Genomic DNA, 14,014 nt, shown 5'->3' on the forward strand with positions numbered 1-14,014 from the left:
GGATAAGTGTGAGGTTATCCATTTTGGTCGGAAGAATAGAAAGGCAAATTATTATCGAAATGGAGAGAAACTTCAGAGTGCTTCGGTGCAGAGGGATCTGGGTGTCCTCATGCATGAATCACAGAAAACTAGTTTGCAGGTACAGCAGGTGATAAGGAAGGCAAACGGAATTTTGGCATTTGTTGCTAAAGGAATAGAGTTTAAAAGTATGGAAGTGTTGCTGCAACTGTACAAGGCATTAGTGAGGCTGCACCTGGAGTATTGCATACAGTTTTGGTCCCCTTACTTGAGAAAGGATGTAATTCAGAGGAGGTTCACTAGATTGATTCCAGAGATGAGGGGTTTGTCTTGTGAAGAGAGATTGAGCAGTTTAGCCCTTTACTCTCTGGAGTCGAGAAGAATTAGAAGAGATCTAATTGAGGTATATAAGATGATTAAGGGGATTGACAAAATAGACATAGGAGAGGATGTTTCCTCTTGTGGGGCAATCTAGAGCAAGAAGTCATAGTTTTAGGATAAGGGGTAGCAGATTTAAAACAGAGATGAGGAGAAATTACTTCTCTCAAAGGGTCGTGAATCTGTGGAATTCACTACCCCAGAGTGCGGTGGATGCCGGGACATTGAGTAAATTTAAGGAGGAGATAGACAGATTGCTAATTAGTAATGGGTTGAAGGGTCATAGAGAATGGGAAGAAAAGTGGAGTTGAGGCCGAGATGAGATCAGCCATGATCGTATTGAATGGCGGAGCAGGCTCGAGGGGCTGAATTGAACTACTCCTGCTCCTAGTTCTTACGCTCTAAGATTCAAAACTTCAGCCCTCAACGCATCCTTGTTTCTTGCCCCTAGAGTCCAACTATTCCAACGCTCTCCAATGCTGCACACCACCACCCCCCCAATCTTACACCCTCCATGATTGAGCTCATGCAAATCTCAGCTGCCTGTATCCTAACTCTTTACTCGTTCACCCATCACCTCTATGCTCGCTGGTCTACACTCTGGCAACCCCTGGATTTTAAAGTTCTCATTCATATTTTCAAATCCCTCCATGGCCTCACCCCCTCCCTATATCTGTAACCTCTTCCATCAGCACAACCCTCTAAGATCACTGCAGTTCTGGTCTCTTGTGCATGCCACACTTCCTCTGCTCCACCACTGGCAGCTGCGTGTTCGGACGTCTAGCCCCAAGTTCTGGAAAACATCTCAATTCTCTTGGTGGTGGACGGTGCCAATTTCTGTCCAATTTTTTGACTCCCGTGAAGCACTTTGGAGCGATTTACTACGTTGAAGAGGTTATTTAAATGCAAATTGTTGTGATGAAAGTAGCTGGAGACCAGAGAGGTTTGTAGTCTGCTGTTCTGTAATGTAATTTTTTTAAAATAAAAACTTTGGAAAAACCAAGATTTAAGAAACATCTGAAGCTGCTAAATCATTTGTTAACATTAAAACTGAGATTGAGAGGATTTTGTTAACCATAGTTGTTAAGGGATATGGGGCCAAGTATTTGGAGTTAGGTCACAGGTCAGCCATGATCTCATTGAATGGTGGAACAGTCTCGAGGGGCTGAATGGCCTCCTGTTCCTACATCTCATTCATCATTGGCTGGCTGTTAAAGAGACTGACGTCAAGGAAGAGCAGGAAGCAGAGTGAGGTGAATGGTAATCAGATTGATATTCCCAACCCAATTTAAGTATACTGATTGTTAATTTGAGCTAAATTTCCAAATTACGACAGCAACTTGCATTTACATAGCACCCTTAACATAGTCAAATAAAATTGCAGGATGCTTCACAGGAGCATCATCAAACAAAATCTGACACCGAGCTACATAAGGACATATTAAGACTGGTAACCAAAAGCTTTCTCCAAGAGGTAGATTTTAAGGCGCGTTTTAAAGGAGGAGAGAGAGGCAGAGAGGTTTAGGGAAGGAATTCCAGAGTTTAGTCATGTAGGGGTCTCCCCCTAGCCCTTGTACCTTCTTCGCCTTCGAATATTCATTTCCCTCAAAAACCACAATTCTTCATCAGCCATATAATAATCTCCCAAGCCAATGACTCTTGGTTCCACACATCCGATTCTTCACCCCAGTGGCCGCTTTCTGGCTGGATGTTGATCAGGAGCTGCTTTCTCCCCCTTAACCCAAGGCCCGAGCCATTGAAGGCCTAAGCTGACTCAACAGGGACTGAGGGTAAAACCTAAGCTCAACATTATGCCAAGGCACTGTACGTACACACGGTTCAATGAGGGCCTCTGAGTCAGGAGGTCGTGGGCTCAAATCCCATTCCATAAACTTGAGAACAAAACCGAGGCCGACACTCCCAGTGCCATTACCGAGGGAGTGCAGCACTGCTGGAGGTGCCGTCTTTTGAATATGTTAAACTGAGGTCCCATCTGGTCCCTCAGGTGGACACAGAAGATTCCATGACCACTATTTTGAGGTAGAGCATGGGAGTTCTCCCCGGTGTCCTGGCCAATAATTATCCCTCATCCAACAGTACAAAAAAAACAGATGATCTGGCCTTTATTACCTTGCTGTCTGTGGGAGCTTGCTGTGCTCAAATTGGCTGCCGAGTTTTCTTCAATAGTGACTACACTTCAAAAACAAAACTACACCGTTGGTTGTAAAGTGCTGTGGGAAATCCTGAGGTTGCAAAAGGCAAGAAATGCAAGTTTTTTTCTATCTTTGAATTTGGATATGGGGAGGGGAGTTGGAGTTTTATCTGAACGCTATATGCACTGATAGCCTAAGATGCTCCCTCTCTCTGTGTACTTCACACACAGTCTCCTCATGAGGTCCCTCTGCACCCTTGCCACGCAAGACAGACAGTGCTTGAAGAGACAGCTCGCACTGTAATAATGTAATAAAGCTAGTTTGTAAATGTGTTGAAATGTGATCCACCTCTCTGTGTAGGCGAGCTGAAGAGTGGAACAGCAAATTAGATGTCATTGGATTTTCTCGAAGAACTGTGGCTGCTCTCGCTCCCCTCCCCCTTCTCCACAGCTCCGATTGGAGGCTAGTGCAGCTGGCGAGCTCTGAACTGCCTCGAAATTAAATGAATAAACTTTAAGCGCTGCCCTCCGTGCAAATCAACGGATGGATAATCAGTTCTGGGAAGTGTCCGGAGATTTCAACATGTGTACACTCTCTTATTGCATCAGTTCAACACACTCCAGTTACACCAGGAGCTTCCCGCTAGGGACAGGAAGAGATCATTCAGCCCCTCGAGCCTGCTCCACCAGGCAATTTGATCACGGCTGATCTGCACCTGAACTCCATTCATCTGCCATTGCTTCATACCCCTCAATACCCTTAGCTAACAAAAATCTATCAATCTCAGTCTTGAAACTTCTGATTGTCCCACTGAACCCACGGCCTTTTAGGTGGAAGAATTTTCCAGATTTCTGATTTTCAGTTTGCTATCATACTTCCTGATTTCGCTCCAGAATGGACTTGCACCAACTGAAAGAGGAAATAATTTCTCCCTCTACACCCTATAGAATCCTTTTAACGTTTGGCGACAGAACACATTGCACTGCATGGAACAACATCCTGACAAAGGAGCGTATCGTCAGCGTCATCCAGAGCAATGGCAGGGGAGGTCCACGAGCACCTACCCCACCATCCCCAAGCCCAGCCAGAAATTCCGATGGCCAGCTCAAAAAAAATGGAAACAGTGGCAGCCATAAAGAACAGAAGTGAAAATGAGCGTGCAAGGAATTGTTTTTTTATCCTCATGGTGCATCAGTGGTCACCAACACTCGATACTCCTGCTGTTAACAGCAGAAGGAATAAAAAACAAAGAGAGAGGCTTGTGAGGACAGGGAAGGCCACGGATTATCACGGCCTCCCAGTAATGTTCCCTCTAATTTTTCTTAGGTGTGAGCGTCCTGTTTAGTGCACTGAGCGATCGCGCATGCATACATCTTAGAGAGAACGTTGGCTGTGCGTGGCCTGTTTATTACACTCAAGAATTATACAGCACAGAAACAGGCCCTTCGTCTCACCTTGAAGTGTTTCTGTGCACACAGAGGAAACACTGCCTTCCTCAATCCATGGTGGAAGCTGAAGCCCTGAAAAGCTTTTCAAAAGGAAAAGCTGCCATGGTGGACGGCACAGTGGCGCAGTGGTTATCACCGCAGCCTCACAGCTCCAGCGACCTGGGTTCAACTCTGGGAACTGCCTGTGCGGAGTTTGCAAGTTCTCCCTGTGACCGCGTGGGTTTCCGCCAGGTGCTCCAGTTTCCTCCCACAGCCAAAGACTTGCAGGTTGATAGGTAAATTGGCCATTGTAAATTGCCCCTAGTGTAGGTAGGTGGTAGGGGAATTGAGGGAAGGTGGGGATGGGGTAGGAATATGGGATTAATGTAGGAATAGTATAAATGGGTGGTTGATTGTCGGCACAGACTCGGTGGGCTGAAGGGCCTGTTTCAGTGCTGTATCTCTAAATAAATAAAATAAATGTCTTTGCTTTCTTCACTGCAGGGAACAGCGTGAAGTGTTTTTTTGATTCTTTCATGGGATGTGGGCTCCGCTGGCAAAGCCAGCATTTGTTGCCCATCCGTAACTGAGTGGCTTGCTAGGCCATTTTAGAAGGCAGTTGAGAGTCAACCACCTGGCTGTGGGGCTGGAATCACATGTAGGCCAGACCAGGTAAGGACAGCAGATTTCCTTCCCTCAAGGACATGAGTGAACCAGATGGTTTTTTTTACACCAATCAATGATAAGTTTCATGGCACCATTACTGAGACTAGCTTTTAATTCTAGATTTTCAATTAATTGAATTTAAATTCCACCAGCTGCCATGGTGGGATTTGAATCTGTGTCCCCAAGGCATTAGCCTGGGCCTCTGGATTACCAATCCAGTGACATTACCACTACACCATCATCATGTGGAAGGATTCGCAGGCTGATTAACAGTCTGATAAGGTGGCGTATTTATTGTTTTCATGTGTTCACCCTCCTCCCTTAGATAGAATAATGAGAGATAGTGGAAAGTTTCAGAGGCTGATAAATAGGCTGAGGCATGAACACTCTTTTCCAGGGCCACAACCATCTTTATAGCAGCTGATAGGGGTTTGTCCTACACAGCAATAGGACTTTATGAGCATTTACAGCCCAAACAGTGAGGTGAAGGTGGGGAGGGGGGGGGGGGGGAAAGGGTGGGCACCTATACCCACACCCACCAGACATGAGTATCCTGCTGGATATCAGCCGAGAATCCCAAGTCGGAGCTCCATTCTCCAGAACTGTTTGGAGCAGGATTCGAACCTGGAACCTTCTGACCCAGAGTCAGGAATGGCTGCCACTGAGCCAAAGGCTAGCTCCAAGAGGGAAGTTAGCAAAAAAAAAAAGGGAAAAAATGTAAATGGTGTGGGGAAAATGGCAGAGAAGTGGGATTAACTGCGGTAGCTCTTTCAGAGAGCTAGCACATGCATGATGGGCCAAATGGCCTCCTTCGATGCTGGGAAATTCTACAATGCTACAATTCTAACTGTTAGCTCTCAGGAAAGAATTTTTTTTGCAGGATCTGAGAGCTGATCTCAGGGGCGGTGCAAAACCTGGGGATCTTTACCGTGGAGCTGTCAATGGCAAGAGCACGGAGGAAGGAATAATACAGGTCGAGGGTACACAGCTGAATGTGTTTCCACGTTTACTGGACAACGTTTGAGGTTAATATTGATGTTCTGTTCATCCAAATCTCTGCTTCCTGCATCCTAACTTGCACCAAGTCCTGTTCGCTCACCTCCACAGCCTCATTCCCTCCCTATCTCTGTAATCTCCTCCAGCCCCACAACCCTCCGAGGTATCTGAACTCCTCCAACTCTGGCCTCCTGTGCGTCCCAGGTTTAATCACTACATGGTCAGTTGCTGTGACTTCAGCTGCCGAAGCCCTGAGCTTTGGAATTCCCTCCCTAAACCTCCCCACTTCTCTGTCATTCTCCTTTAAGACGCTCCTTAAAACCTATCTTTTTACTATCTCAATATCTCTATATGTGGCTCAGTGTCAAATTTTGTTTAATAACGCTCCTGTGAAGCACCTTAGGACGTTTACTACATTAAAGGTGCTATATAAATGCAAGTTGTTATCAAAAGGACAATGAGCGTGAATCCCCATGGTGATTTCGAGTATGTACATGTGTGTATATCAATTCCCACCCTCCACTTCCCCTCTATTGAAAGTAACCCTGCGAGTGCTGGATGCATTTATTACTTGCACAGATTCACACTGTCTGCTCCCCTTCTCTCCTGAAGGGGTTAACTCTTGCTGGGAATCTGGTTCCAAGGCACCTGATTGCCTACCCCACCTCCCTAGTGCTCCAATCAAGTAGGCGCTTTCCCCCCGTGAGTTTAGAAAGTGACCGCTTGCCCCACTATTCGACCGTGGCCAGCATCACAGCCCACTCAATCTTGTCCTCTCCTTTCTAAACTGTTTAACTGAATTCAACTCTCAAACTGCCATAGTGGCATCTGAGCTCACGCCCTCTAGATTAATTAGTCCAGGGCCCAGTACATAATTATTCCATGACCGTAGCCATAGTAACAAGACAGTGGACAGCATGTGGTCATGGCAGGCATAACACTGGAGCTCAAACCCACTCTCTCGCTCTGCGCCTACAGATGGGAACCCTGACAAATTTTACTCATTAGCATATGGACACTGAGGTTAGCAGTAACCATCTCGAAGTGCCTATATGATCAGCACTGAAGTCTTTTTAGTGTATGCTAAAATCCACAAGAAAGCAGCTCAGAAATCCAACAGCTCATCTACCGTGTTGTTGCTATGGGGAATGGTAGGCCACACTCAAGCTCGTTTAGTTGCTAAGGTGCTAACCTGGCCTGCCCCTTTAAAGTGACACAGTCTCATCAGTGTAGATCAGCTTGGAGGCTAAATGCTGCTGGTGAGGTTAAGTTTGCCAATTAATGGCTCTTCCTGCTCCAGATTGAACAAACCAGCAGGAAATCACTGACTTGTTGTTAAAAAAAAAACCTTCGACATTTCAAAATGTGAGGTTACATAGAATTTATAGCACAAAAACAGGCCATTCGGCCTTACAGGTCGATGCTGTGTTCATTCTCCACATGAGCCTCCTCCCACCCTACTTCATCTCATCCGATCAAGACACCTTTCTATTCCTTTCTCCCTCATGTACTTATCTAGCGTCTCCTCTAATGCATCCATGCTATTTGCCTTAATTACTCAGTGGTGGCACATTTCACATTCTCACCACTCTCTGTGCCCCAACCATGTGGTGTTGGCGCTTTTGCCCCACACTCTCTATGTCAACATCACACGGATCTAGCACGGAACGACACGTGGAACTGCTGTGTGCGCCCACTCATTAACACGCATGCACACAAGTAGCAGTCATAGCGTAGCGTGTCCGTGACAGTAGAATTCTCACTTTCGGCAAGTGTCACAATAAACTGGTGAAACCTTAAAACACTAATTGCTCGCCAACGTGTGAGGGAGCGGGTCAATCAAGCGTCAGAAACATATCTTCAACGGGAACGTGTGGATAGATTGAGAGATTCGCAAGTGGAATGTAGAAAGCGGTCGTATGGATCAAAAATGTGCATATATGGTTTAACTTATAAAACTCCTGCCTAATCCCCAGAGGTGTTTTCCTTTTGCTGGGTTTAGTTGTCTTCTAGCTCTCCAAAGTTCTGTAATAATCTGTTATGAGATTCTCTGTTGTTCACAGAGAGAGAGTGACTGCTTGGATAAGGTACTGCTAATGACAGGAGTGAAGTGGAGCCTTATGCCTCTTGCAATGTTGTGCCCGATTTGCCTTTATGAACACCGGGCTTGTCTCAAAGTGCTGTACAGTCAATTAAGCACTTTATGAAGTGTAGACACCACAATAATGTAGAAAACGCGGCAGCCAATTTGTGTACAGGAAGATCCCACAGACAGCAATGTGGATACTGACCCAATTATCTGTTTCTCGTGATATTGACGGAGATGGAAAAATATTGGCCAGGACCCTGGGGAGAACTCTTTATTGGAATAGTGTCCCGTGATGTTTGACATCCACCAGACGGGGCAGAAAGAAGCGCCTCGGTTTAATGTCTCATCTGAAAGGCGGCACCTCCGAAAGTGCTGCACTCCTTCAGTATGGCACTGGGTGTGTCAGCCTGGAGTGGCGCTTGAACCCATGACCTGACCCAGAGACCAGAGTGCAACGAGCTAAATTAGGGCTGATACTTCCTTTCTAAGTCTGACACGCAGCAAAATTGTTTTGCCTTTATGAATGAGAGATTGGGAAGAACTTTGTGCTCATTTGGGACAGTTTCGAACTTCTCGGCTTAATTGCAACTCTGGGGAGGACATGGCTTGGAAAAGTTGGAATGGGAAGATCGCAACACTGATCGGAATGTAACATGCACACATCAAACCCCAAGTCCATTGCACAAGTATCTCCAGCAGCACGTTCCTGCCTTCCCTGCGCTCCTCTCCCAGTTGAATTGCCCTGCCCGCAGAGACTTCCCTTACCGTCTGCTGCAGGTCCGGGATGCCAATGCGAAAGACCATCATGCTGAAGTCGGTGTCGATGCTCCTATCTCTCGGTTTCGGGGCCGGGGCAGTGCTGGTGGTGCCGCCGCCTCGTATGGGCTCCTCCCCGGAGCTGTCAGTATCAGACTCCCCTGGATACTCGGGAACGCTCCGCCTGTCATCCTCACTGGAAACTGGGCTCTGAGGCATCTTTCAGCGGAGCCTTTGAACACAAGGCAGGCTCTGCATCACAGAGAGCTGCAGGAGAGAGAGAGAGATGCTAACTATAGCCTTTTATTAATGAGCTCCCAGACGTACTTCCTTCCAACACAGAACACCCTGGATCTGTAAAAGAGAAAAACACACACACACACGTACACACAAGTGTAGCAATCTCTGCTGGCTTACAAAATTAAAGAAGGGAATAAGAAATTCTTGCCTTGTTTATCCATATTATTGCTCCCAGCAAGTCTCCAAGCACAAGGTTACGAAAGGTGATCAGCTTTCTCGCCCCCTCCACACTATTTCACCCAAAGCGCTTCACTCCATTCACGTACACAGAGTGCATCCAGCACTGCTTTCAAAGGTCCCTTTCCTATCAGAGTAAAACAACATATCTGCCTCCGCCCCCAACCTTTATTCTTTCAAGCACAGTGTGAGCATGCACGTGTGCGCATATATGACGGTGACAAATCATTCCGCCCCTTTCCTACAATTGGGGTGAAAATGCGCCATGATTTATTCAGAGGAACAGGAGGTGCTTTGCTCAACCCCTCGAGTCTGCCACCATTCAGTCAGATCACTGATCAGCATCCTAGCTCCGTTCCTTTTCCCGCCTTAGCTCAGCGTCCCTCAATAATCCACCTAACCCAGTCCTCAAAGCTCCAATTGTTCCTCACATCCAGCAGCCGCCCCCCCCACCGACCACCTCCAGTATCCACAGACTTTTGGCAGAGTGTTTTCCGGATTCCCACTCCCCTTTGTGTGAAAATGTGCCTCCTGATTTCACTCGATGGCCCAGCTTTAATTATATTCTGTACCCTCGTTCTTGATACCCCGGCACCAGAGGAAATAGTTTCTCCGTATCTGCCCTGTCTCACCCCTTTCACGTCCTTAACGCATTTCCCGTTATATTCGGCCCTTGCAATTGCTCCAATTTGCTTCCCTTTTTGGTTTTTCTATTCCAACACACACTAGGGATCTACAGTTTCGAGGATTTGTATGAATAACTTTTGAGGTCTTTGGCAGCGCGCAGCTCAGTGATATTCGCACTGCTCGTGCAACTCTTTAACAAAAAAGAGGAAAGTCATCTGACTGAAACAAGGCCAAGCCTGACCGACTCCGTCAAATAATTGGAGGCCTTTAAGTTTGACAGAATCTAATTAGAAATCAGAGAGCTGAGGGAAGGCGATTTTGGCTCTTATCCAAATAGGAAAGTCACTCGAGTTTTCTTTTCTAGTCCAGTCCCATCACACTTCTCAGCATCCGCCAGACTTTGTTCCTTCGCTGCTACTTTTCATAGACGAGCACAGCACCGAAGGAGGCCATTCAGCCCATCGATTCTATGCTGGCTCTTCCGGAGAGCAATTCCTTCTCCAATAATGGACACTGACTCACCCTCTCCTCCAGTAATGAACAGTCCGACCCATCCTCTCCTCCTGTATGGACACTCCAACCCACCCCCTGCTTCTCCAATAATGGACACTCCGACCCACACCCCTCCTCCAGTAATGGACACTCCGACCCACCCCCTCCTCCAGTAATGGACACTCCGACCCACCCCCTCCTCCAGTAATGGACACTCCGACCCACCCCCTCCTCCAGTAATGGACACTCCGACCCACCCCCTCCTCCAGTAATGGACACTCCGACCCACCCCCTCCTCCAGTAATGGACACTCCGACCCACCCCCTCCTCCAGTAATGGACACTCCGACCCACCCCCTCCTCCAGTAATGGACACTCCGACCCACCCCCTCCTCCAGTAATGGACACTCCGACCCACCCCTATCTCCACTGGCAGGCACTTGGACCCCAGCTCATTCTCTGTAGTGACGCACCAAATGAACACTGGGATTTTAAAAGACCTGTGGTTAGAGTATTCCCCGTTACTCTAACACTGTGTCCCCCTGCATTATCCTAGTTGCTCTGTACCAGTCGATTTCATGTTTTATTCAAAGTTTCCTCTCTATCTGAAGCCTGCAAAAATTACTGGAATCAATAAGCTATGTGATAAATAATGTATCAGAGCAGACAAACCCCCATTAACAGGCAATGGAACACATGGCTTCTTTTTCTATTAAGAAATTCTAATTTGAAAATAAGAATAAGAAGCTATAAATTGCTGTATTAACCCAAATATATAAAAAGGTAAACGCATCAGTGATATAAATAGGAATCTAACTGTGCCACCACAGTGGGAACAAACTTCACCATTACTATCGTACCACAGAGAGCTTCACCCAGGCGTTTTCTACTCTAATCACCAGAAACTCTGCTTGTATCCAGTACCTGAACGAGACATCCTTTCTGTATAAGCCTGTGTGTCAGCGAGCAACTCCTTACTGGTACCATACAGCCCGTGTATCTCACAGTGTCAGTACCTGTACATGTACTGTACACAACGATTAAAAGGGAACAAGTCACTCCTATCTGGTAATGTACAGCCTGTGCATGTCTCTGTGACAACATTCCTTCACGTTACTCTTGCAGCAGAGTGACTCCTGTAATCGTTAAAAGGGCCGACGTATAAAAAGGGAATCAATCATACACTTCTATAGCGCCTTTCACATCCTAAAATGTTTGTCAGCCAATAAAGTACTTTTGAAGTGTAGTTAGTCACTGTTGTAATGGAACCATAGAAAAGTTACGGCACAGAAAGAGGCCATTCAGCCCATCGGTGTCTGCGCCGGCTGAAAAAACTAGCCGTCCAATCTAATCCCACCTTCCAGCACCTGGCCCATAGCCTTGCAAGTTACAGCACTTCAGGTCCATCTCCAGGTACCTTTTAAATGAGTTGAGGGTTTCTGCCTCCACCACTGATCCAGGCAGTGAACACCACCCTCTGGGTGAAAAGGTTATTCCTCATGTTCCCTCTAATCCTTCTACCAATCACCTTAAATCTGTGCTTCCTGGTAATTGACCTCTCTGCAAGGAGAAACAGGTCCTTCCTGTCTATTCTATCTAGACCCTTCATAATTTTGTACACCTCAATGAAGTCACCACTCAGCCTCCTCTGTTTTATGGAAAACAACCCTAGCAGATCCAATCTTTCCTCATCGCTGCAACGTTCAAGCCCTGGCAACATTCTTGTAAATCTCCTCTGTACTCTCTCCAGAGCAATGATGTCCTTCCTGTAATGTGGTGACCAGAACACACAATACTCCAGCTGTGGCCTAACCAGCGTTTTATACAGTTCCAGCATTACATCCCTGCTTTTGTATTCTATACCTCGGCCAATAAAGGAAAGCATTCCATATGCCTTCTTCACCACTCTATCTACCTGTCCTGCCACCTTTAGGGACCTGTGGACATGCACTCCAAGGTATCTCATTTCTTCTACCCCTCTCAATATCCTCCCATTTATTGTGTATTCCCTTGCATTGTTTACCCTCCCCAAATGTATTACCTCACACTTCTCTGGATTGATTTCCATTTGCCACTTTTCCGCCCACTCAACAAAACCATTGATATCATTCTGAAGTCTACGACTATCCTCTTCATCATCAACTACACGACCAATTTTTGTGTCATCTGCAAATTTCACAATCATGCCTCCCACATTTAAGTCCAAATCATTAATATATACCACAAACAGCAAGAGACCCAATACTGAGCCCTGTGGAATGCCACTGGAAACAGCTTTCCATTCACAAAAACATCCATTGACCACTACCTTTTGTTTTCTGTCACTGAGCCAATTTTGGATCCAACTTGCCACATTCCCCTGTATCCCAGGGGCTTTTATTTTTCTGACCAGCCTGCCATGTGGAACCTTGCCAAATGCCTTACTAAAATCCATGTAGACCACATCCACTGCACTACCCTCATCAATCCTCCTCGTTACTTGACATGACCTTCCCTTAACAAATCCATGCTGACAATCCCTGATTAATCCATGTCTAAGTGGCAGTTTATTCTATCTCTCAGAATTGATTCTAATAGATGTAGAAAAAGGCAGCAGCCAATTTGTGCACAGCAAGCTCCCACAAACAGCAATAAGATAGCGACTAGATTATCAATTTTGGTAACGTTGGTTCAGGGATAAATATTGACCAGGGAGAACACCCCTGTTTATCAAAATAGCGCCTTGATTTTACATCCCATCTTAAAGCCAGCACCTCTGACAGGGCAGCACTCGCTCAGCACTGCACAGGAATGTCTGCCTACATCATGCACTCAAGTCTCTGGAGTGGGAAATAAAACCATGGCCACCTGACTCAGAGATGCAAGTGCTACTTACTGATCCAAGTGGTGCCTACAGGATAACAATAAAGGGTTTGAATGGGGACTGTTCATGAAAACAGCTCAACATGAAAGCTACGAATGCTTTAAATATTACACTATTTCATTTTATCAGCATATAGTCACAGCTGCAGAATAGTTATTAAATATTAAGCATTTCTGTGATTTCAGAAGCTCAGGTCTCTATATCTGAATGAAGTAAAGGAATGTGTAAGAAGTGCTCACACTTTTCCCAAACGTACAAGATTTTGTTTTGTCTGTTATGATCCCATGAAGCTGCAACACTTAAAGGCGCAGGCCCAGAGCCATCTCGCAGGTTGCATATTGGTGGAGCTATATATTCTTTGCAGCTCCCCGTTTGCATCCTGTTAACATTGCCCTCCCGTCTAGGTCCTACCTGTGTTATCCATACAAAGAGGCACCTGCATTTATATAGCACCTTTCACAGCCTCAGAATGTCCCAAAGCACACTACAACCAATTAAATTATTTTATTTTTGAAGCATTACCACTGTTATAATGTAAGGAAGCACAGAAGCCAATTTGCACAGGGAAATCTCCCACAAACAGCACTGTGACCAGAAAATCTACTTTAAATGACATTGATTGAGGGATAGATATTGAGCAGGACACCGGGGATAACTCCACTGCTCTTCTTCAGAATAGTGTAAGAGGATCTTTTGCATCATCCTGTTAGGGCAATAGGGGCCTCGGTTTAATGTCTCATCCAATAGACGGTACCTCTGACAGCACAGCACTCCCTCAGCAGTGGCATTTATACTCAAGTCTCTGGAGTGGGACTCAAACCTACAACCGTCTGACTCAGATACAAGAGTCCTACCTACTGAGCCACAGCTGACACACACACACACAGCGTTGCAAATCACACAGAGCATCCTCACCTGCACTGAACAAGCTGAGGTAACCCTGGGTGCCATTTTAAATTGCCCTCAACACACAGTGCTCGATTACAGCACAGCTTCATCTGTGTGAATGCACACGGTTAAGAATCATCCAGAACCTGGGCAACACAATTTCTGTCAGCTGGTTAAGATCGCGA

General features: G+C 46.1%; 1 protein-coding gene across 1 annotated transcript in view; it reads right to left on the reverse strand.

The window, feature by feature from the left end:
- Nucleotides 1–13,490, reverse strand: part of shank1 (SH3 and multiple ankyrin repeat domains 1) — a 223,434-nt gene extending 209,944 nt beyond the window's left edge. Inside the window, exons 1-2 of the mRNA XM_068019684.1 lie at nucleotides 13,467–13,490; nucleotides 8,493–8,702 (exon numbers count right to left, since the gene is read on the reverse strand). Coding sequence (XP_067875785.1) covers nucleotides 8,493–8,702 — 210 coding nt within the window. The 5' untranslated portion in view covers nucleotides 13,467–13,490. The remainder of the gene's footprint in view (nucleotides 1–8,492; nucleotides 8,703–13,466) is intronic.
- Nucleotides 13,491–14,014: the final 524 nt, after the last annotated feature.

Source organism: Heterodontus francisci, chromosome 41, assembly GCF_036365525.1.
Source record: "Heterodontus francisci isolate sHetFra1 chromosome 41, sHetFra1.hap1, whole genome shotgun sequence".
Classification (NCBI taxonomy): Eukaryota; Metazoa; Chordata; class Chondrichthyes; order Heterodontiformes; family Heterodontidae; genus Heterodontus; species Heterodontus francisci.